This window comes from Puma concolor, chromosome E2 (assembly GCF_028749965.1).
Source record: "Puma concolor isolate L17-30 chromosome E2, mPumCon1.1.hap2, whole genome shotgun sequence".
Lineage (NCBI taxonomy): Eukaryota > Metazoa > Chordata > Mammalia > Carnivora > Felidae > Puma > Puma concolor.
In genome coordinates this window covers 62233883-62259226 of record NC_141681.1, presented here as the reverse complement: position 1 = coordinate 62259226, position 25344 = coordinate 62233883, and the positions used below count along the sequence as shown (strand labels likewise).

At 43.4% G+C, this 25344-nt stretch overlaps 1 protein-coding gene, 1 long non-coding RNA gene and 1 pseudogene across 3 annotated transcripts in view; 2 read left to right on the top strand and 1 right to left on the bottom strand.

Annotated features, from left to right (window-relative positions):
* Nucleotides 1-3549: 3549 nt before the first annotated feature.
* Nucleotides 3550-25344, top strand: part of LOC147573908 (uncharacterized) — a 73038-nt gene continuing 51243 nt past the window's right edge. Inside the window, exon 1 of the mRNA XM_086688441.1 lies at nucleotides 3550-3813. Within this exon, the coding sequence (XP_086544567.1) occupies nucleotides 3604-3813 (210 nt within the window). The 5' untranslated portion in view covers nucleotides 3550-3603. The remainder of the gene's footprint in view (nucleotides 3814-25344) is intronic.
* On the top strand, nucleotides 9109-15705 carry LOC147573910 (uncharacterized). Its single transcript, XR_015244507.1, has 2 exons — nucleotides 9109-13640; nucleotides 14117-15705. It is a non-coding gene; the product is annotated as an uncharacterized LOC147573910 (long non-coding RNA).
* LOC112850966 (uncharacterized) lies at nucleotides 18261-22536 on the bottom strand (annotated as a pseudogene). Its single transcript, XR_015245123.1, has 4 exons — nucleotides 22521-22536; nucleotides 21832-21869; nucleotides 21237-21363; nucleotides 18261-19973 (listed from the first exon to the last, which is right to left on the bottom strand). The product of XR_015245123.1 is annotated as an uncharacterized LOC112850966 (transcript).

Here is a 25344-nt window from a genome sequence, read left to right as displayed (position 1 = left end):
TAAAATTTTTAATTATTTAATGTAATGTAAACAACCAAGAACTGTTTCAAAAAACTTCTCATTTTAATGAATCTCATGAGAATAGTAATAATGATTTTTCTAGTTGGATTTAGAATTACACAATTTTAATTATTTGATCTTATATTTGCATTTTTTTCTCTTGGGATGAAAACTTTGGTTCTCAATAACATTCATACTTGCAAATAGCAATGCCATGGGTTCCTGGGTGGCTCAGTCAGTTAAGCATCAAACTTCAGCTTAGGTCATGATCTTACAGGTCATGGATTAGGGTGCCGCATTGGGCTCTGTGCTGACAGCTCAGAGCCTGGAAGCTGTTTCAGATTCTGTGTCTCCCTTTCTCTCTGTCCCTCCCCTGCTTGCATTCTGTGTCTCTTTCTCTTTAAAAAATAAATAAACATTTTTTTTAAAAAAAAGTCAATGCCATTAATTTACTAATAATATAATGGAAAACAGTTTGAATATTTTCAGGTATTTTTCTTTAAGATAATAATCAACTAGTGATGTAGAGTCTGTAGTTTATCTTTTTAAATCTAATAAACAAATCTCTCTTGATGTGAAAATGTCACTAATTTTCCAAGTATTCAGAATATTTTTAAAGATTGCTTTTGTTTTAATGTTTTTGATTACTGTTTTATAATTAGGTAAAATGTTTACATTTGTTGAAATGTCAAAACAATAACATGAAATTCAGGTAATTGTTGCTTCCTGATGATTGATGTCTCCTCCCTATATGAAGATATGTCAATAACTTTTTACTTATTTCCTGCCTTGTTTATAAAAAAATAGATACACGTTTATTTATTATTATTATTTTAAAATATTTATTTATTTTTGGGAGAGTGCAAGTGGGGGAGGGGCTGGAAGAGGGGGACCAAGGATCCCAAGCAGGCTCTTCACTGACAAGCTGACAGCAGCTAACCCAATATGAGGCCTGAACTCACAAACCACAAGATCATGACCTGAGCTGAAGTTGGAAGCTCAACCAACTGAGCCACCCAGGTGGCCCCAAAAGTAGATACATGTTTAAATTCCTCTGCATTTTAAGTTTACTTATTTTGTGAGAGAGAGAGAGAGAGAGAGAGAGGGAGAGAGAGAGAGGGAAGGGCAGAGAGAGAGGGGGAGAGAGAGGATCCCAAGCAGGCTCCACACTGTCAGTGCAGAGCCCGATGTGGGGCTCAAACTCATGAACTGCGAGATCATTCACAACTTGAGCCAAAATCAAGAGTCTGATGCTCAACCAACTGAGCCACCCAGGCGCTCACAAAATCCCTCTGCATTTTAAAAATCGACTTTCTTTTTTGGAGCAGTTTAGGTTCACAGCAAAATTAAGCAGAAAGTACTGAGATTTTTCCCTATATCTCTTCACCTACACATGCATAGTCTCCTCCATTATCAATATCTACCATCAGCAAACATATATCACACTCATCACCCGATCCTCAGCTTCAGTTTATTTTTTGATGATTCTGGCTGCTGTAAATGTCCTCTTTGGTTCTCCCTACATGCTGGTATTGTTCAACGTTCTCAAGAATGAAAAAGATTCGCATTTTGGAGAATGAAACATTAAGAATGACCATTTTATTCATGTGCTCAGCTTAACTCTTATCTGTTCTCAGACATTGCTGCAACTTCTCTAAGGTATTACCTTTTTTCACCATCTATGATATTACACCCATGCTTTTTAAAGTAGGCTTCACACTCAGTGCAGAGCCCAACACAGGGCTTGAACTCATGACCCTGAGATCAAGACCTGAGCTGATATCAAGAGTTGGACACTCAACCTACTGAGCCACCCAGGTGCCCTTTTGCCACCACTTTTGAATAACTACATAGATACTGTTATTAGCTGTTTGTAAGTTGCATTTTACAACTTTTTTTCTGAGATAATATCAATTCCCATGGATATCAGCCTCTGCAACCACAAGAGAAATGATGGTAATTTCCTAGCAAAGAGATGAAATCATGGATTTAAGATATTCCCAATATCTCAGTTTTCAGAACAACCTTTGCATTTGTGCTCTACCTTTGAACACTGCAGTCACTGCTCTGTATCAAACAGCATGATTTTTCTGGTTCTCTTTTTGAGATTGGTATCGGATTCCTAAAGGAATATATGTCAGAATATAAAATGAGAGAGGGGCACCTGGCTGGGTCAGTAGTGCATGAGAGTCTTGACGTTGAGGTCCTGTCTTTGAGCTCCATGTTGGGGGAGTAGAGTTTATTTAAGAAGAATATAAAGAGAGAGAGATTCAACAGATATGTGTTGCTCAATAAATTGTATATGATTAAAGGCAGGAGAAATGTTTTCTGTGGGAACTATGAAGGTCCATTTTTATACTCCTGCTTCAGCATGGCCCAACACCCCCCTCCCCCCACCTTCCTTGCCATGTCATTATGAGGATTATTTTTTCTCTTATTGCTGACCAAATATACACAAAGGTGACTGAAAAAAATGATTTTAAAGCTTCAGAGTGATGCAATTGAGCTACAGTGGGTACTGTTCATTGGTATTAAAAACCAAAATTCAACTGAGTAAATTTTAAAGATCTTATTGCCTTTACTTGGCAATTCATGAATTGGGCAGCATCCAATCTAGCAGATAGGAAGTAGCTCTGAGATCTGTACCAATGAATGATTTGTATAGACAGAAGGGAGCAGGAACAGACAAATCATACAAGGCATTTTTGCTGATTGGTTACAGCAGAGTTACATTCCTTAAATGGAGCAAAGAAAAGTCTTGGAGCCCAGTCAGGTGACGTGTGGGTCAGGCAAGTACTAATTGGTTGACCTAAGCATTCCTTCTCTAGGAAAGCTGAACAAAGAAATTCAGTTATATTTTGGTGTGCTGACATGGGGCTTACCATGTGTGACCATATTTTGAGTGTGGTTAGATTACTTTAGATTCAGCTTCCAGTGAATGTATTTTGTGTTTGAATGACTCTATGGGATAAGATAAGCATTTGGATTTGTGCCTTTTTTTTTTTTTTTTTCAATTTTAGAGCGCTAGCAGGAGAGAGGGGTAGAGTACGAGACAGAATCTTAAGTAGGCTCCATGCTCAGCGCGGAGCCCCCCCCTCCCTCCCCCCCGCAGGGCTGGATCCCATGACCCTGGGATTATGACCTCATCTGAAATCAAGAGTCAGATCGGATGCTCAACCAACTGAGCCACCCCAGGCGCCCCTGGATTTGTGAACTTGTAAAGCATCTAGAAATATTTTCAGTCACTAGGAACATGCTGAGCTTCTAGAATCCAAGATCCTGTCTCCAAACACTTGGTTGATTAGCTGCAGACAGTACTCCCCGGAAATCTGACCTAGCCCTTTTAGTAAGGTGCGAAGCCCCTCTGCTCTCGGCCCAGTAGTCACCCTCTCCAAGTGCCTGAGGATTTCCTCCTTTCCACCAGAATTCAGTTAGGAACCAACCCAGCCCCTGCCTGTGGATCCAGGGCACTAGAACACCCTGAAAGCTCGGCGCAGAGCTGCAGTGTAGGTAACTTAACGAAGTCCCAGAAAAATAGGCGTTTCCTGTGAGGCGCCAGGACTTCCGCGTTCTCCGCTTGGCGGTCGTTTGGCTGCTCTGGGAATGGGCCTTCCTGCTGAGGGCCCTCAGAGCCGGCCGGGGACCGAGGTGACGGGACCCAGAAGGGACGGGAGGAGGAAGCGCTGTCTCCGCCGCGCAGACAGGGGTCCGTGGCTCAGCGACGCCGCCGCCCGGGACGGGCACCGCCCGCCCGGGTGTCTGCCCCGCCCACAGAGTCCGATGGCGGCGGCCGCGCGCAGGGACCCGGCTGAGGTAAACCGCGACCCCCGCACCCTCCCCGCCCCGCCCCCCCGACCCTCCAGGCGAGCAGCGCCGGGCACCTGCTCGCGTCCCTGCGGCCCAGGTCCCTGCGGCCCAGGTCCGGTGTCCCGGCCGGGCAGGCGCTCGCGGGTGGGGACCCCGTATCTGAGCGCCGGCGTGACGGGGTGCGGGAGCGGGCTGCTGGGGCGGGGCCGGCTGGTGCAGGCCTGCAGGGGGCGTTCAAGGGGGTCGAATCGGGGATGTGGGGTTCGCCTTCTGCCCTCGGGGGACACAGGGTGTGCGGCGGGGTCACAGGGGCACTGGCGGGTTGTCCCTTCATGTGAGGACTCTAGACGCCAAGGAGAATTCTGGCCGAAGGAGGGACACAATCTCCGTTTGGGATTTAAAAATTTCTCAAAGGTTGGGGCGTCTGGGTGGCTCAGTCGATTAAGCGCCCGACTTTGGCTCAGGTCACCATCTCGCGGTCTGTGAGTTCGAGCCCCGCGTCCGGCTCTGTGCTGACAGCTCGGAGCCTGGAACCTGCTTCGGATTCTGTGTCTCCGCCCCCTCCCCCGCCTCACTGCCCCTACCCCACTCCTGCTGAGTCTCGTTCTGTCTCTCAAAAATAAATGTTAAAAAAAAATTTTTTTTAACTCCCCAAGGAGTTCAAAGGAAGAGCAGATTGGAGGAGGGTGCGGAGTTCCTTGAGTTCGCTCATGTGGAAATGTTGGGGTGGGTTCAGAGCCAATGTTCAGGAAAATTCCTGAGAAGGCTTTGGTGCAAATAGGTGGCTTTACTAAAGTACAGCGACAGTACCTGTGGGCAGAAAGAGCTGCACTTGGGTTGTGGTGGGTGACTGATTATACACTTTCAAGTTGGGAGGGCGTCAGGGATAGCGGAAGTCTGTAAGGAATTTGGAAGCCAGGTTTCCAGGACCATTTATTGCTGCCTCATAAAACCGTAGTCATGAGGGGCGCCTGGGTGGCTCAGTCGTTTGAGAGTCGAACTTCAGCTCAGGTCATGATCTCACGGCTCTTGCGTTGTAGCTCCGTGTTGGGCTTTGCACTGACAGCTCAGAGCCTGCTTCAGATTCTGTCTCCCTCTCTCTCTCCCTAGCTCTCTCTCTCAGAAATAAGTAAACTTGAAAAACAAACAAACAAACAAATACCTTAGTCATTAGGCCCTTCACGGATATATCAGAGGACCTCATGCTTGGAAAATGATTGCTAACATGTATCTTGGGAAGGTACAGACAAAGGAAGTTTCCAAAGGAATTTTTTATGTTAAAGGAGACTTACAGGATCATGGACGTTCAGGATGATGTTAAGCTAAGATTGCTTTTTACCTCTAGTAAAGTAGTAACATCAAGGCAGTTGAGTTTGTAGAGGAAGGTTTCACTGCCTCTCTCAGGGACTTGTCAGTGGGCTCTGAGTTGTAAGGAAATTTGATTTTTTTCTTTTGCCTTTGTTCCCCATATCAGTCACTGCTGGTGAGAGGCAACATTGAGCATTGAGTGAGAAGTGAGACAGTGAGCCTAAAATCAGCTGGCTCTGGGGTTAGGGAAGGGAACAGAGAGGCAGGAACCCCTCAAACCCTGCCATGGACCCATTTCTCAAAGTCTTGCCTCTTCACACATGTTCCCATGACTGAAGCAGCTCTTACGGAATTCACAGAGATCAGTGGAGGCTGTCCCAGGCCCTCGATATTGCTAGCTCCCCACCCCGGTATTTTCTGGGACTCTTAATGCTGTTCCTCCAGTCCTCGACTCTGGGGACACTGGAGAAGCCCCCAGCCCAGGGTTCTAAGTCCATTGCAGGCTGTACATAGTGGTATTCCCATGACTGGGGACTAATGTAAACCAGTGTGGAAAGTTAACCTAGGAGCTCTACCAGGATGTGTATATGCTTAGAGGTAAAACTGATCAGAATGAGGAAGTGATGTGAAGATCTTATAACAGACTCCATCTGGGTGCAGAGCAGAGAACAATCTGTGGACTTGAGAGAGGAGGAAGGAAGATCAGGGTTAAGGCTACTACCATTGTCCAGGTGCAAGTTAATGACAGAGTTGTGACTTAGGAGTTGTGGTTGGAATCTGGCCGCCTATTTTTTTTTTTTTTTTTTACTGTTTATTTATTTTTAAGAGAGAGAGTGTAAGCAGGGGAGGGGTATGGGGGGAGGGACACAGGATCTGAAGCAGGCTCTGAGCTGACAGTAGAGAGCCTGATGTGGGGTTCTATCTCACAAATTGTGAGACCATGACCTGAGCCAAAGTCAGACACTCAATTGACTGAGCCACCCAGGCATCCCTCTGGCTCCCTATTTAAAATAAAAAAAAAAGTTTTTAAAATGCTTATTTATTTTTCAGGGGGAGGGTAGAGAGAGGGGGAGACACAGAATCCGAAGCAGACCCCAGGCTCTGAGCTGTCAGCACAGAGCCCAATACGGGACTCGAACACACGAACCGCAAGATCATGACATGAGCCCAAGTTGGACACTCAACCGACTGAACCACCCAGGCACCCCACTGGTTGCCTACTTTAAAGGGCAAGTAGATTTTCTAATGTGGAGGGCAAGGGAATGAAACAGAGTAATAGATGATGACCCCAGGGTACACAAGGGTCTTAACGGCAGTTGGGATGAAAGTTGTATCATTTGAGACGAGCTACTTGGTAACTGGTGTAATATTTACTGGGGGTATAAGGAGGTCTGTGTTGACCTTATTAAAGAGTCTAAGCTGTATCAGAGACCATGAAATGGAGCCCTCAAATGGGCAGCTGGACACACAGGTTGAGAAATCTGGGGAGGAACTCAGATTGGATACATCTAAAATGTACAAGATATTGTGAAGACCAAGGTGAGCGTGCTGTGGTCACATTTAAGAAAGGCAACTTCTGGGGCGCCTGGGTGGCGCAGTCGGTTAAGCCTCCGACTTCAGCCAGGTCACGATCTCGCGGTCCGTGAGTTCGAGCCCCGCGTCGGGCTCTGGGCTGATGGCTCGGAGCCTGGAGCCTGTTTCCGATTCTGTGTCTCCCTCTCTCTCTGCCCCTCCCCCATTCATGCTCTGTCTCTCTCTGTCCCAAAAATAAACGTTGGAAAAAAAAAAATTTTTTAAAAAAAGAAAGGCAACTTCAGGTTATGGTGGCAATGCTATTAGGAGGTGAAGGAGGGAAGGGTGGGGGCCCAAGGACGGGGTCTTTTGCTTGCGTAGCGGGGTGATGGTGTTGGGTTTCATATCCACAGATAAGGGAGACAAGTGACCATGAAGGCATCAGACAGGATAGTCTGGCAGATGGTCAAGGCTTCCAAGGGAAGAGTGGACATGAGATGGATGCGGAGGCAAGGGGTAACTGAGGCAAATAACACTCAGGCTGGAATAGGTGCTTATTCTCCACTTTACGGACTCACCAAGATTTTGTTTTGACTTTGATGGAACCTGGGGTGTTTTCCTTCAGCCTGGTGTATGGTGAGGGGCAAATCTGGTCATCTGTGAGAATCACTAGGCCTGAGGTGGGTAGTCAGTGGGGCTGGCTTGGAATGAGGACTGGATGGACAGAGGAAAGTTGTAATTCCTGAGGGCACAGCAAGTGCGGCAAAAGCAGTGTAGGACCTTGAGTGTCTGAGACCCACACGTGGTTCTGAGTGGCTAAATCTGAGGCAAGGTATGTAGCTGGACCATCATAGAATGATTTGAGGCTACCATTGCTAATGGGAGCCACGGGAAGTCTGACTTATTATTGGATGCTGTTTGAATTTGTCCAGCATACTCTGGGTTAGAGGTCAGCCTATGGAGGGAACAGTTGTTAGGCCAACCTTTAGTGTTTTCAGAGCCACATGAAGTTCTTCTCTTGCTCACGAGGTATTGCATCTTGCTTAGTACTGGCGAGGGGAGCCTGTTCCCAAGTCCACAGTGGAACCACAGGCCCCGATGTCCTGAATTCCTCGGGCCAGTGTCACTGGTTTAAGATTATAGGGGCAATCATACATGTTACACAAACACTGGATTTCTATGAAGCGGAGGAAGGAGACTGCAACAAATTGGTTGAAATGTACCTCTTTTAAAGGGTGTGCACAGTATTTAGTCTCTGTGGCTGTGAAGGATGAGCAGGTGCACAAATTCTCAGGACCTCCAGAACTGTGCATCTTGGGTGTCTGACGGCTTGTCAGAGAAAATAATCTAAAGGTTTTGTTGTTTCCTGTAGCCTATCTGGGCTTTTCACCTCAAGCCCACTGCTGTACAGGTAGATGATGAGCACGAGGAGGAGGGAGATCTTGTAGTTTAGCTCTGTGGCCTTTGTGACCAGCCTGCATTCCTATTGAATCAGGTGGAAATGGCCTTCACTGCTCACCAGTATTTGTCACCACTGAGGCAAGTCGTCCCTCCCAGGGCGTGCAGAGTCCAATGGTGGAGTCAATATAGTGTTGCCAAGCTTGATTCTCCAAAAACGGAAGAAATTACAGATTTTTATTTTGAATCGTATTTTAAAGCTTTGAGAAGGTACAAATGATGTGCAATAAACTACAATATTTAAATTGTAAAACTTAGTAAGATTTGATATTCGTTTCAACTCCTGAAGCCTTTATCACAATCATGATAATGAACCTATTCATCACCCCATAATTACCTCCTTACCTTTTATAATCTCCTTTCCTCTGCTCTCCAGTCAGCTGTTGATTTAGTTTCCTTTATAATAGAGAAGTTTATTTTTTTTCTAAAATTTTATATGACTGAAGTCATAAAGTGTTTACTCTTTTCCCCCTGGGAACCCTCGTTGCAGTGTATTCATTTTGAGGTTCATTAATGATGCTTGTATGAGTAGTTCATCCTTTTTATGTTGTTGAAAAAATATGTTCTGTGGATATGCCATTATTTTGTTAATTTGCTTATGAATATTTGTTTCTAGTTTTTGACGACTGCAAATAATACTGCTACACAGATTTTAATACAATTCTTCATATGCATGTTTCATTCAGCTGTGATAATATCTTGGGTTCCAATGCTGGAAAATATGTAACTTTTTAGGAAGCATCAAACTGTGATCTAAAATGGTTATTCTTAGGGCACCTGGGTGGCTCAGTCAGTTAAGCGTCTGACCTTTGGTTTTGGTTTGGGTCATGATCTTACGATTTGTGAGATTGAGCCCTGTGTTGGGCTCCAGGCTGACACCACGGAGGCTGCTTTGTATTCTCTCTCCCACTCCCTCTCTGTCCCTAGTCCTGCTCACACTCTTCTTTTGCTCAAAATAAGTAAATAAACTTTTTTTTTTTTCAACGTTTATTTATTTTTGGGACAGAGAGAGACAGAGCATGAACGGGGGAGGGGCAGAGAGAGAGGGAGACACAGAATCGGAAACAGGCTCCAGGCTCTGAGCCATCAGCCCAGAGCCTGACGCAGGGCTCGAACTCACGAACCGCGAGATTGTGACCTGGCTGAAGTCGGACGCTTAACCGACTGCGCCACCCAGGCGCCCCAGTAAATAAACTTTTAAATAAAATTGTTGTTCTGTTTTATATTCCTATCAGCACTGTATGAGAGTTTAAGTTTCTCCATATCATTGCCAATAGTGGGGATGGTTAGTCTTTTGAAATTTTCACCCATTTAAATAAATGTGTAGCAGTATCTCCCTGTGGTTTTAGTTGCATTTCTCTGATGTTCCATGATGTTGAGCATTTTTTTCCCATTTATTTGCAACGTGTATGTCTTCCTTGTAAAATATCTATTCATTTCTTTTGCTTATTTTTTATTTTTTAAATTTTATTTTGTTTTAAGTAATCTCTTCCCCCAATGTGGGGCTTGAACTCACAACCCTGAGGTCAAGAGTCGCATGCTCTACTGACTGAGCCAGCCAGCCACCCCAAATTTTGCTTATTTTTAAAAGTGAATTTTGGCTATTTCTCTTTTTGTTAACAGATAAGAGTGAAACAACAAACACTTATGTTAAGAACCTCATTCATTTTTCATTGATGTGACTTGTTTGCTGTCAGCCATACTGTCTTTGAATACCAGGAGAATATTTTCAAAATGTTGTGCTGTACACAGTGCAGTGAGCACATATAGCATATACTTTTAAGTTTTATCTCATTATTAATATATTCTCCATCACATTTTTAGGTGTAGATATTCAACAGTACAATAAATCAAGCCATGATCTGTAGTGTTCATTTTGTCAATTTTCCTGGTATAAATACTGCCAGCATGACCAATTTAAAAACATCAGTGGAAAAGGCAGTTGGGAAAGTGGAACTGGGAAGAATTGCCAGTAGCCTACTGTTGTATTCTATTTCTACCATACTGATAGAATGCTGCAATTAACCCAAGAACATAAAAATAATAAAATGTAGTATAATCACTAGCAATTCAGTAGTTTTTATATTTGATTTTTAAAACAGTGGAGGTGTATTGACTTAAACTGTGCCTAACTTTTTTTGTTTTGTTTTTGTTTTAGAGAGAGAAAGAGAATGAGAACGGGGGAGTAGGGCAGAGGGAGAGAGAGAGAAAGAGAAAGAATCCCAAGCAGGCCCCACACAGAGCGCGGACCCGCATGCAGGGCTTGATCCCACAACCCTGGGATCATGACCTGAGCTGAAATCACGAGTCAGACACCAACTGATTGAGCCACCCAGGGACCCGAACTACACATACTTAACATGTACATTTTGATGTTTTGATTCATGCTTACACCCTGAAACCAAAAATATCCTTCCTTTTAAAATTCATCCTTCTTGCGGGGCCTGGGTGGCTCAGTCGGTTCGGCTCAGGTCGTGATCTCTCAATCTGTGAGTTCCAGACCTGCGTGGCTCTGTGCTGACAGCTCAGAGCAAGGAGACTGCTTCAGATTCTCTCTCTGTCTCTCTCTACCCCTCCCCTGCTTGTGCTCTATCCTCTCTCAAATATAAACATAAAAAAAATAATAAAATAAAATAAAATTCATCCTTGTCAACACATAAAATTACTGATACAGCGACACCGTCTATCTTTGGTTATGGTTATTTTCAAATATTTACAAGGGGCTCCTGGCTGATTCAGTTGTTAGAGCATGTGACTCTTCATCTCAGGGTTGTGAGCCTCACATTGGGCATAGAGCTTACATTAAAAAAATATATAAGTGTACACACACTCACGAAGGAAATGACAATATTAGAAGCCAGGTGAACCCTTCTCCAATTTTCCACCATTATTTATTGTTTCATGGCTGTTCTTGCTTTGTCTATCCCTGTGTATACAAGTGGGTTAGTTTACATATTTTTCCAGACATTGTTATCATTTAATGCATACTCTCTTCAGAATGCATTTTTAAAATGTAAGGTCTCCTTTATAAGCCAGTAGTTACCACAAAAATATGTTTTATCAATGTTCAGTCGTCTCAAAATGTGTTCTTTTTAAATTTTTAATGTTTTTATTTTTGAGAGAGAGAGAGAGAGAGAGACAGAGCATGAGTGGGAAGGGGCAGAGAGAGAGGGAGACACAGAATCCGAAGCTGGCTCCAGGCTCTGAGCGGTCAGCACACAGCCTGATGTGGGGCTTGAACTCATGAATCACAAGATAATGACCTGAGCCAAAATCAGATGCTTACCTGACTGAGCCACCCAGGTGCCCCAAAATGTGTTTGTTTCTAAGTAAGATTAACTGCAATCTGAATCCAAAATACATCCTTCCAGTTTTCAGTAGCTGTGTCTCAGAAGTCTTTTAACATTCAGGGTCTGCTTACCTTTTTAAATTCTTATTTGTTGATGTTGCTGGGGCATTTTCATTAAAATTTGGTATGTTCTAGGTGTGGCTTATGGAGTCTCTGACACTGTCCAGCTGATCCCCCTCACCCATGATGTGTACACTAAATAGTGATGAGACGGACGATGAGGTTTGTTGCTGCAGACTTGTGTGATGGTAACTGTTGGGGACACAAAACAATCTTCTTCCACCCACAGATCCTCTCCACAGAGACAGTAGAGACAGAAAACACTGTTAGTCAATGGCACAATGTGCCATGAATTGCCATCATTCACCATGAAACTGCAAAGACAGGGGAAAAAAATCTCAGTTCCTTCTAGAGCCAACAGATACAACCCAGTAGGTACATATATTTCAGATACACAGTAACTAGTCCTCAAGTAAGACAGCTTGACAGCAGTATTTGTCATGGAGTTTGTTCTAACTTGGTCATTGAGGTGACTATCTGTGTTAGCTTATCGGAAAAGGAATTGAGGAAAGACAAACCTCATCCTAATAACGGGAGGTAGTTTTGTGGGTTGGAGCAAGGTGTCCACGAAGAGGAGGCTCCCACCCTCCGGGGCAGGGGACTATCAGGAACTAATAGAGGAGCTGTCTCCCTTGATGCTTTTGCATTTTGAAGGGACAGGTCCTGGGTTCTTGAGAAAGACATTTCTGGTTCCCAGAGCTAGAGAAGAGGGGTAAAGGCCTATGTAGTTTTGTAAGGCATGTATTTTATCTTAAAGCTCAAACATATCACAAAGCACAAATAACTGTGGATAAAGGGGGCAAACATATTTAAATTAATTCAAGATTATCAAAATATCTGTAATAGATTTTTTGGATTCTTCTCTTGCCCTTCTAATTCTGTACCTACTCCCCATTGGTTGCTTCAAATATTATTGATTGGATTTTTATTATGATTTCTGTATTTATGCTATAAATATTATTAAAAATGTAAAGAGAAAAACCACAAAGCACACATACAGTGTTTGCACAACAATTGGATCCTCACTGAACAAATGGTAATAATATACCCTATTGAAGGCTGCACTGTTGACACCTCCATGTAGACTCCTAAGCAACCTAAATTGGCCTAGAATGGAGGCACATGTTGGATCTAGGGCAAATGAGTAGTCACCTTGGCATTGAGGGACAAAATAATCAGCAATGCTTTCTGTTGAAAGAATATGATCAAAAGGGAGAAATGATGAGAGAAAAATTCTAAAAGCCCGATATATAAGGGAAGCCATTTTATTTTATTTATTTTTTAATTTTTTCAATGTTTATTTTTGAGAGAGAGAGGGAGGGAGGGAGAGAGGGAGGGAGAGAGAAAGGACGAGCAGGGAAGGGGTAGAGACAGATGGAGACAGAGAATTCGAAGCAGGCTCCAGGCTCTGAGCTGTCAGCACAGAGCCTGATGCGGGGCTCGAACTCAAGAGTCAGAGATCATGACCTGAGCTGAAGTCAGAAGCTTAACTGACTGAGCCACCCAGGCGCCCCTAAGGGAAGCCATTTTAGATTTCTTTCTAAGTCAGCACAATTATACTTAAAATTTGTTTGAACTAAAAGCCTGACTCATGGCCCATCAAGCATAAATTGTATGTCTGCTTTGTAAACAAATAGCCTTAAATGTACACCCTTACGATTTTTTTCCCCACCCTTACAGTATTGATCAGTGCTCCTACTCCTTGCATTCCTGGACATTGAAACTTGTTATTCCTGCCTACATGTTAATCTATGATCTTTTTAAACTCTTACAAGAACGTACCTCTGATACACTGATTTGTGGCTCTTTATGTAAAAAGTATAGAATCCTATAAAAACTGTTCATTCTCTGGAGCACTTTTTTCCTCATGAAGATCACGTTTCCTAGGCAGCTATATTAATGTGGCTCAAATAAAACAATTCTTTTCCTGTATTAAAGTTCTTTCTGATCTGTTTCTGTTGACCCAGGCTAGACCTGGATCTAGGCTCTCCTAAAGCCTACATCTGTCACACAGGGTGCCCAGTCCACTTTGGTCTCCAGGCTGTGCTTTGGTATCATCACCACATACTGGTTACATTTGATATCTGAAATGTTTGATTCCAGGCTGTGGAACTATGTGCTAAGGAAACACAGTTACGCTTTTTGTGTTTCCAGGTGATGGAGTTTTATTTTTTTTAATTTTTTTTATTTTTTAAATTTTTTTTTCAACGTTTATTTATTTTTGGGACAGAGAGAGACAGAGCATGAACGGGGGAGGAGCAGAGAGAGAGGGAGACACAGAATCGGAAACAGGCTCCAGGCTCTGAGCCATCAGCCCAGAGCCTGACGCGGGGCTCGAACTCACGGACCGCGAGATCGTGACCTGGCTGAAGTCGGCCGCTTAACCGACTGCGCCACCCAGGCGCCCCAACTTTTTTTTTTTTTTTTAATGTTTATTTGTTTTTGAGAGAGACAGAGACAGGCCGTGAGTGGGGGAGGGGCAGAGAGAGAGGGAGACACAGAATCGGAAACAGGCTCCAGGCTCCGAGCCATCAGCCCAGAGCCCGAGGCGGGGCTCGAACCCACGGACCGCGAGATCGTGACCTGGCTGAAGTCGGACGCTTAACCGACTGCGCCACCCAGGCGCCCCGGTGATGGAGTTTTAGAGTGACGGGGAGTTCATGAGGCCTGGAGCTGACGACCAAGAAAGAATTCTTGAAGATGTCTTTTGTACAAAAAGGTGATTTTATTAAAGCACAAGGACAGGACCCGTGGGCCGGAAGAGCTGCACTGGGGTTGTGGGGGTGAGTGTTTTATGGAGTCAGGGGAGATAAAGTCCAGAGGGTAGATAAAGTCAAGAGGGAGTTTCCAAAGAGACTTTCACATGCTGAAGACTTATTGGAAGCCTAGCTCTTGTCAAGCTAAGGTTGTTTTTCTCTCTAGCAAGGCATTAACATTAAGACAGTAGGAAGTTCCTGGACTTTAGGCTACCATGGGATTGCCTTTTTCTGGTAAAATGGTGGAGACTCTTATCAGTTTTTCCATGTTTTTGTTTGTTTGTTTGTTTGTTTGGTTTGTTTGTTTTGTCCTTTCCTGTTTTGGGGCAGCTGGGAGTGTCCAAGGAATATCATTCATGTCCCACCTGGGGAGGGGGTGTGTGCTAACTTGTACTTTGCCCTCAGCTTGCTTCATGCTCCTTCATCACAGGTATGTCATGTAAAGACAAATATAAATTAAAAATAAGAGGCTTAATTCTCTTTTGAAAATGAGGTGTTTGGGGCACCTGATGGACTTAGTTGGTTAAGCATCTGACTTCAGCTCAGGTCATGATTTCACAGTTGATGAGTTTGAACCCCACATCGGGCTCTGTGCTGACAGCTCAGAGCCTGGAGCCTGCTTACTTCAGATTCTGTGTCTTCCTCTCTCTCTCTGCTCCTCCCTAACTCGTGCTCTGTCTCTCTCTTGCTCGCTCTCAAAAATAAACATTAAAAAAAAAAAAAAGAAAGACAATGGGGTGTTTCTACTCCCCTCCCTTTCCTCATTTACCTTAGAAAACTTGTTAATTCTGCATCTCTTTAAGGTATATCCCTTTGAAAGATAGGTCTCTCCCTTTTATTCCACCTTTATGAACAGAAATGTCTTTCTCAAATATCTGGGAGCCACCTCTTTAAAATAAAAACAGGGGGAAATGAGGGGTGGTAATAGGAAGCTTTTGGTTTAAGTGGTAACCAAGTACATGAACACATACGTTTGAAATATGTGCAGCTTATTTTATGCAATTATATCAAAACGAAACTGCTTGAAAATATATAAAAACTTGTACTTTTCTATTCACTCCACTACATTTATTTTCTGTGTTCTTGAGGTTATTTGTGGCCACTGGATCGCTATGGTGGGAAAAAAGATAGATTAGCATACTCCTGGCACCTTGGAACTCCAGCTACAGTGATATCACAGTGGCGGTTTTCACTTGGCCACGGTGGGAATATTTACACTGGGGAAACTGCAAACACTACAAGTGATGGCTTTATTTATTTTATTGTTAGATATTTAGACTTACGTGATGGAGAACATGTTAATGCATATTAAACTGTAAAGTATATGCTGTGTGTGGCCACTGTATTGTGTATAGCAGAAGATGATTTAGGAAATATTCTTCTGGCATTTAAAAGCAATTCTTTTTATTGCAAAAATGTCACATCACTAAAGAGTGAATAAAGTTCTGAATAAGTCTTTGTTGTTTCATTCTTTTATATATATCTTAAAAACTTGGCGAAAGTATAAAAAAGATATTTTGCCAAAAGGGACGTACAGCTGGCAAATCAACAAATGAAAAAATGCTCAACATCATAAAATATCTGAGAATACAGTTTAAAACCACAGTAGGACACTGCTACACAATTATTAGAAGGGTTAAAGGTTTTAAAAAGATTAACCATACCCACTACTGCCAAGGATATGGAAGAATTAGAAGTTCCAAACACTCCTGTTAGGAATACAAAAGGAAACAACTATTTTAGATCACAGTATGGAGTTCGTTAAAAAGTTATATATCCACTAACCCTGTAACTCAGACATGTACTCCAAAGTATTAACAAAAGAAAAATGAAACCTATCCATATGAAAATTTGTATTCAAACCTCTGTAGTTTTACCTGCAACAGTCAAAAACTGAAGACAACTCGTATTCATACAGATGAATGCGTAAACTAATAGTGGCAAATCCACAGAACAAACACTTAATGACTTTAATCATAAAGTTCCAGACAATGCAGATGAATATATTGTAATGAAAGGTAAATCAATATTTGACTACAGAGCACAGTGACATCATTAAAGATAAGTGTGGGGGTGAGGGATAGGTTAATTACAAACATGATGGTTTCATTTATTTATATATAAATGTCAAAATTTATCAAATTGCATTTTGAAAATATATTTTATCATTTATGTCTCATTAACATTTTAAAAATATAATTCGAAAGAAATTTGAATGTCCTATTTTAAGAATCCCTTACATTGACTTCATCATCTCTCTCCTCATGCCCTGGGAAGGGCTTCTTGCCTCAGTGGCCAAAAATTAAGTGAATAATGAAGACTTAGCAACAGATTCAGTAGGAATCCTGGCTGGGTCCTAAGGTTCCCATAACTTGAAGAAGAGCTACCCCTTCTCTCTGTACTCATATTTTTCTCTGCACGGAAATGGCCTGGAGGACATCCCAGAGAGACTACAAGAATCCACAAAACTTTTAGATTATTTTATCCCACTGTGCCTTATGCTATAAAAGATTCATAGTTCAGGTCAGAGAAGTTCTGTATCTACCAATACTTCACAGCTATAGTGATTGGAACATTGTGGAAACCCCTTTAAAAAAAGGCACATTCTAAGCACTTTGTTAGTATCCTCCTCTTACTATTAATGTGTGTGTGTGTGTGTGTGTGTGTGTGTGTGTGTGTGTGTGTGTGTGTGTTTTAAGTTTCTTTTATGTTTTTTCTTTTGTTTTAGTAATCTCCACACCCATCGTAGGGCTGAAACTCACAACCTGGAGATCAAGAGTCACACACTCTTGTGACTGAGCCAGCTAGGCGTCCTTAATCTAGTGTTTCTGTGACAATTATAGTTACCCTTCTAGTCTTACAATGATGCTACCCTACAGAATTTTGAACATCAAAATTTGGCCCATGAGTCCACTGCAGGACCTGGGAGGTTTTCCTCACCAGTGCTGAGCCCAAGGCAACATTCCGCGTGAATAATTTCATGGTGCTCTCAGAAGCACCACAGGAGTCGTGAGAACTGCCCCCTCCTCAGGTACCTCTGAACCCAGAAAATATTATGGCATTCAGTCTACAAACTAGGCCCAGAGATCTTGAAGGTTTTCATTGGAGGCCTTGGGCAGCAATGCAAACAAGGGCAAACCTGGAGAACAACTCTCTGCCATCATACTGTCACCTCTGAGGCACACGAAGCTTGGGATCCCAACAACAGGCTATTCTTTGTGTTTGTAAAACCCAGCTGTTTTTCAAATCATCCCATAGAGTGAACAGAACTCCAAGATTAAAGGTAGCTTAACCAATAAAGTCTCTATTATCATACAAACCAGAGCATTGGGAGGCAAGTTACTCCTGCATCGGTGACTTGATGGCTGGGAACCTCCATCACAGAAGTCACATGAAACCAATAATACCCCCAGAAAAGGCAGTCAGTCTATGTTGTCAAGTGAAGAACAGAGTCCACTGGGCCAAAATGGGTCAGGTACAAGGCACAGCTTATCAAAGAGAGAAAAAAAGAGTGAGTGCTGAGACTTCTCAGTAATCTCTGCTGGGAATGGAAACACCAAGGTTTCCTTCCCTGAACACACTGGATTGGGTGAAAGATGCATACTATAGGCACCTGCCATGTAGTAGAGGTGAAATGGCTTTTTCCACAGAAACCACCAGTGGCATAAATCTGGAAAGGCCATGGGCAGGTTAAAAAGTGCAATGCAGCTCCAACATACCTGGGATTTTTGTGTTTGGATGAGGTTCAATTCAGGCGGCACCGTCATTAGGGATCGCCCCCAAGTTTTGATATATGGAACAAAAAATTGTACTTGCTTGCACATTAAAGGTGTTTTCACCCATGTGAAATTTGTGGTATGCAGAGAGTAAAGGCCTTGGGCTTCTGGCTTTCTTACATTCATTGCATTTGTAAGACCTTGATGTGGTGTGAACTCCCCTATGTTTCATGAGGCTGGAATTTTTATTTTTTATGTATTTTATTTATTTATTTTTAATGTTTATTTTTGAAAGAGAGAGAGAGAGAGAGAGAGACAGAGCACAAGTGGGGGAGGGGCAGAGAGTGAGGGAGACACAGAATCCAAAGCAGCTCCAGGCTCTGAGCTGTCAGCACAGAGCCCAATGCAGGGCTCAAACCCACAAACTGGGAGATCATGAGGAGCCAAAGTCAGATGTTTAACCAACTGAGCCATCCAGGTGCCCCGAGGCTGGTGTTTTTAGTAGGGGATTTCCCACATACAATGCACTCATAAAGTCTTTCTCCAGTGTATGCATTTTGGTATTTTAGGAGCTTGAAACCGTAGGTATAGAATTGCACACATTCCTCAAACTATAAGGTTATTTTCCAGTGTGAATTTTCTGATGTGTGGTGATGGTAGAGCTTTGACTAAAGGATTTCTCACATTCACTGCACTGATAAGGCTTTTCTCCAGTGTGAATCCTCTGATGTTGAAGGAGCACAAAATTTTGATGAAATGATTTCCCATATTCGCTGCATTCATAAGGCCTTTTCCCAGTGTGAACTCTCAGATGGTAAAGGAAAAAGAGCTTTTCTCAAAAGATTTCCCACACTCATTGCACTCATAGGGCCTTTCTCCAATCAATTTTCTGATGTGTAATGAGGCTGGATATATGTCTAAATGATTTCTCATATTCATTGCACCAATAAGGTTTTTCTGTAGTGTGAACCCTCTGGTGTTGATGGAGCACAATGTTTTGGCAAAATGATTTCCCACATTTGCTGCATTCGTAAGGCCTCTCTCCACTGTGAACTCTCTAATGTTGAAGGAGTGCAGAGCTTTTCTTAAAGGATTTCCCACTTTCACTGCACTCATAAGGCCTTTCTCCAGTGTGAACTCTCTGATGTGTAATGAAGCTGGACATAATATCTAAAGGATTTCCCACATTCACTACATTCATAAGGCCTTTCGGCAGTATGAACTCTTCTATGTTGAAGGAGTGCAGAGCTTTGATGAAAAGATTTCCTGCATTCATAGCACTCATAATGTCTTACTTCAGTGTGAATTCTCTTATGTTGAATGAGATTAGAGTTTTGGCTAAAAGATCTCCCACATTCACTACACTCATAAGACCTTTCTCCAGTGTGAACTCTCTGATGTCTAATGAGGTAGGAGACTTGGCTAAAGGATTTCACGCATTCATTGCAAATACAACATCTTTCTCCAGGGCGGGTGTCTGGCACTAAACAAATGTGCATTTGCAGCTTAAAGTTTTTGTGGTCTTCCCTGTTGTAATGAGTATTTTCCTTTGTAGAGGCATCCTCACACTTGATTCCACTATCTGACTTCTCCCTGGTGTGTGTGGCCTGTTGATAAAATCCTGAGTCATCCAGGAAGTCCTTCCCAGCCTCCCTGAAGGTGAAGGGCTTCCCTGACACACAGAATTTGCAGTTGTTCACAAATAAGGCTCTCCTTACATTGCTTCTCAATAGTTTCTCTCCAATATCTGCTTTTCGTGCTGATAAAGGTTTGCTCTGAAATAAAATAGTTCCTCACATGCTGCATATATGCATAATTTCTGCCTGTGATGTGTTCCCTGGTACTCAGCCAAGTGAAAAATGTCATTCAAGATCAAGCCACATATCTCACAAGGGTTGGCCTTCTGAGGAGACAGACCTGCCTTGACAGGCCGGATCTGTGAACCCCCTTGATCTGAAATATGCTGCTCAGAAGGTCCTTCCTCATCCTCTACTCCATGCCAACCACCTGAAAGCAGAGAAACGCTGGTGAAGTACATGTTGACCTTGTGCAGGGAGATGGCATTATTACAAATGTATGTCTGACAAACCCAAGAATGAGTCCATAGGATTAACAGTAGGAGAAAGTGGTTGAGTTCAGGTTGAGGATGAGGCTGATTAGCAGTACTGGCCAACTGAAGATGACAGAATGCGGGAGGCCTTAAAAGTGAAGGACAAAATCACGGGGTGACACAAAGAGAACAGGCAATGTCTACAGCCTATTCCTCTACAGACAACTTTCAGCAGGACCTTGCCTGCTGGTGACACATGAGTGCTACATGGAATGTGGTGTCCAGGCCCGTGAAAATCCAACTGCAACAGAGCCGCTATTGTTCAAAGACTGAGAATGTGCATAGCTTATGACACAGAGGCCAATGTTGTACAAGACTGCAGATGGACCACGGTGAAAAAGCGTTGAGATGTGGAGTCCAGACAGGTGAGGATTATCCCTGAGAGGTGAGGAGTAAGAGCAGAAGTGACAAGTAGTAGAGTTGACAAGGTGGCTAAGTGTGAAGAATGGGTAAAGACAGGCCAAAATGAGGTATGGGTGCTTCTGCCCAAAGCAAGCAAACAGGACTCTGGTGTGCTTTGTACACAGCCCTGATGCCATGCTTTCCCCTCCCCCAGGGTGCCGTTTCTTTGGACCAGGCTGTGTTCGAGTTCATCTTGCAGCAGTTAGATTCATTTCCATCCTGTGAACCTTTCCCCCACACCTCCTTGATGAGCAACTACACAGAACCTAGATGATTCAAATACTCAAGTCGGGCCAGATAAGCAGCCCTCACTGGCCAAAAATAATGCAGTACATTGTAGAGCACAAGTAGCAAAACTAAATATTACAAAAAGAACTTGCAAGAATAGCCCATGGTCCACATAAGTAATTACCAAGTCAGTGATGGCAATTTCTGGCACAAGAATGAAGAAATGTTAACTAGAGGAACGAAGTAGAACCTAGGGTGGTTTGGATCTGGAAAATTCACCTGGTGATGGAGAGGCAAGCAAGATGGAATTGATGACTGCAAGTTTCCTGATTCTGGATCATCCCTGTGAGACTAGAAGGAAGAGGTGTTGGGTCTACTCAAGGAAGGAGAGGAGAGTGTTCATATCCCAGCCCTACCAACCACAGCACCTATTCAGGGAACTAGGAAAGGAGGCAGTGCCCAGGGTCCTGATGTGAAAAGGGCTGACTTGCCAATGGATAAAGGGTAAGGGGTATGTTTAGGGACCTTACCAAATGAGATCACAAGTGCCACGTTCTCCAGCATCACATCATGGTACAGGCGTCTCTGAGCCTTAGCAAGGAGACCCGATTCTTCCCAGGAGAAGTACACGGCCACATCCTGGAAGGTCACACTGACCTGTCATGATTGGGAAAACTGAAACCACAAATACCAACTTTCTTGAAGACCTGTAGTCCATTCTCCCACATGTCTATCCTATGCCCATCCTCCTCCCAATTTCCCCAACTCAGAGAAGAAACTAGGCCCTTGGCACTACTGGTGCTGTTGTCTACTTATGGGACGACTGATTACTAGGCCCAGCCATCAGCAACAAGAAGCAGGTGGACAAATATACCTAAACCGTGAACCTGGCATAGAGGCATTCAACACCCCCTGCCAGGCGATTTTCGGGTAATGCACAAGCCGGCCCCTCACCTGCAGCACACTCCCGCAGCCCGTCACGCCGGCGCTCAGACATGGGGTCCCCGCCGACGAGCGCCTCCCTGGCCCGGACCCATGGGGTTGGGGACAGGGACGCGACCAGACGCCCCGTGCTCGGGCCTTCAGAGTCTGGCTGGGAGGAGGGCCCGAGGGCAGCGCGTTCACCTGAGCCGGGTACCTGGGCGGGCCGCCGCCAACGGACTCTGTGAGTGGACTGAACACCCGGGCGGGAGGCCACTATCCCGCCCCGGCGCGGAGCGCCTCCTCCAGCGACTCCTCGGTTCCATCACCGTCTTGACCCTGCGTAGACGCAACTGGAACAGGAGGAACCAAAATAACCGCCACGCCCCTTTGTGCTCAAAAGGAAACTCCTGTTACCTTCACAGGCTCAGCGACGCCCTCGTTGACGCGTGGCTTTCTGGGAAATGTATTTTGCCCTGTCCATGGCTGAGATTAGGAATTCACCAGATTCCAGGAGAAAAGTCTTACATCCATGGCGAGGGGCACTGGGCAATGGCGGGCCCCTGTCCAAGGGACATTATGAAAATGGCTAGAGAAAGAGAAGATATCAGGCACTTTTCTCGCTTTGATATATAGACTGCACTTAAGGGCAAAAAAGTCGAAAATGAAGAAAATGTCTTTATAGATGATTCCTAGGTCATAAATGTATAAGTCCTGATAAAATTAGGCAGAATACAGACATGCCTTGACAGGTCATGAAATAATGGATTTAACCAAGATCATCAGGCAATTACTTTTGCCAAAAAACTTCTAACAACAACTGGCACAATAGATAACAGTCCAGTAAGCAAACCTGATAGTGGATGAAGACACCTAGTAACAGTTGCACTCACCGTGCAAAGTTAACATCGCAAAACAGAGACACTCAAGACTTCAGAGCATCTGTTCGTGATTAAAGTCAGAAGTCCCAGCCCTGCCTATGGAGCCCTGCCTGTGGCCAAAGTTAATCTGGGTTTGATTTATGCCTGTGGTTCTAATTGTACATTATTTGGAAGCAATGTGATGATGAGACAGGGGAACTGAAGGGACCCCATAAAGGACTGCTTTTGGCTCCTTTTCCTGCTTCTGTTCTTGCTAGGACTTGCACCCCCACCCTGCACATGCCTTATAGTACTTATAATGTATGTCCTCCTCAGACAAGGACAAGAAGTTCATGATTACTTTTGAGTTCCAAAGAAGTGACTGGGTGGGGTCATTATGTGTTTTCCAAGACCACTGACTCCAGATACCATGACACGGAGATCCCAGGCTCCAGGGCATAAGTGATTTCTGATCACTTTCTGGATGCTGTTTTGACCAATTCCTGGATGCCTGAGAGGACACATACACCAGACCACTGTCCTCAAAAAAATCCTCATCCCCCACAAACAACAAGACTCCCTCTCCTCTTCTGAATCTCCCAGATGCTCTGTATCTGCATTCTATGTCTTTAATAAACTCTGCTCTCATTTCATCCTGGCTAGTGGTTAATTTCTATTCTACAGGAAGCCAAGGAGTCTCTTGACTGCTCCTGTAGGATATCTTCTGGGTCCTTGGGCCCACCCAGCCTGCATCAAGGACATTGAAGAGATGCAATTACATTAGAGAACGTGGGAACTTAATGCCAGACAAATGACCTAGTTATACCATCATACATATGGCAAATATAACACAAGAATGTAGTACAAACTTTTGAAGTAAAAGAGAAGATTCTAATATAAACATAAAATGTGAGTATATTGTTTATGATTTTAAAAATATCAATTATAGGGGCGCCTGGGTGGCGCAGTCGGTTAGGCGTCCGACTTCAGCCAGGTCACGATCTCGCGGTCCGTGAGTTCGAGCCCCGCGTCGGGCTCTGGGCTGATGACTCAGAGCCTGGAGCCTGTTTCCGATTCTGTGTCTCCCTCTCTCTCTGCCCCTCCCCCGTTCATGCTCTGTCTCTCTCTGTCCCAAAAATAAATAAACGTTGGAAAAAAAAATTAAAAAAAAAATCAATTATAAAAAACAACTTTTTGAAAAAGTGGGAAAATTGAATCATGACTATAAGTTACTGGCATTTTTTTTTTTAGTGTGAAAATGCTACTGTAATTATAATGAAAGAGAACTTGTACTTTACAGACATTGGAAAGACTTATAAATGAAATGATCTATCTGGCATTTTTGGTGGTATAAGATTAGGAACATATTAGGAATTATATTACAGTAATTGAGGAAGTACATATTCATACTGAAAGTTGACATATGAAAGCTGAGAATCCTTTTAAAATCACATGAAAAGTTATAATTAACAAGAAATTATAGGTATTCCTACATATAATGAAAGTTAAAAATCAATAGCAGTCCTGTTAGAAGCTTTCTCCTATTTAAAAATTTAAAACAAACATCTTACTGAAATACAAAAGGTTGAAGAACAACAACACTCACCTGGATTAAAAAAAATTTTTTTAAAGTAGTCTCTACACACAACATGGGGCTTGAACTCACCACCCTGAGATAAAGAGTTTCATGCTCTACCAACTGAGCCAGCCATGGGCCCCTAAATTCCCCTTCTTGTTCTAATTTCACCATTAAAGAATATGCCCATAAAACTCTAGGTCCCCATCTTCCAATTCAATAAAAACAGAACCCCAGGGGCGCCTGGGTGGCGCAGTCGGTTAAGTGTCCGACTTCAGCCAGGTCAGGATCTCGCGGTCCGTGAGTTCGAGCCCCGCGTCGGGCTCTGGGCTGATGGCTCAGAGCCTGGAGCCCGTTTCCAATTCTGTGTCTCCCTCTCTTTCTGCCCCTCCCCCGTTCATGCTCTGTCTCTGTCCCAAAAATAAATAAACGTTGAAAAAAAAAAATTAAAAAAAAAAAAAAAAAAAAAAAAAAACAGAACCCCAGGCCCATTCTCTCTGCTCCCCCTCTTTGCCTCCCCCCACCCCCCCCCCCACCATTTCTCTCTCCCTACAGCAAACTTGCTCTGTGGCCCCAAGTGTGCCATGTGCTTTTCAGGGCCTGTAAGTAATCTTGTCTCTTTCAAAGTTTCCTGATGGTTATCACTGAGGGTGTTTTACAATCATAATAAGAATCACAAGGGTCATTCCAGACATTATATTGGTTATTGACAGGCTGAGACTGGCATAAAACACATGGCTACTATCACCATTTTTGCCATGTTTTCAGGTGTATGTAAACACATATTACCCTATTACTGTGGTGGGAAAATAGCCCTAACTGCTGATTTTTGGTGGTGTATTGAAAACAGCTGAACATAAAACACTTTGGGCATCCTGACAGTGTCAATGAAGAATGCAGGACAAAGATCTCTGAGGGTAGGATATTTCCTATATATACACAACTCCTTGAAACCCCACTAATTAAGACAGGGCAGTTGTTCATTGAAAATATACACGAGAAGAATGAATTACCATGACAACATAGTTTTGCTATTGATTTTTACCATTCTAACGTCCTCTAAATATCCTCTTTCTCTCTCCCTCCAACTGTTCCATGTTTCCAGGAGAGAAAAAAAGAATCAAAACTTGTAGACAAAGCTTTGTGGTCAGGATTTCAATACAGACATGTGCTCAGCTTCATTCCTTTGTTTCTCATACTTCAGTACTCAGAAATTTTTTCAGCCATAATCTCAACTCCCTGTTCAGAAACCTACCCCAAAATATCACGTGAAATAGTGAT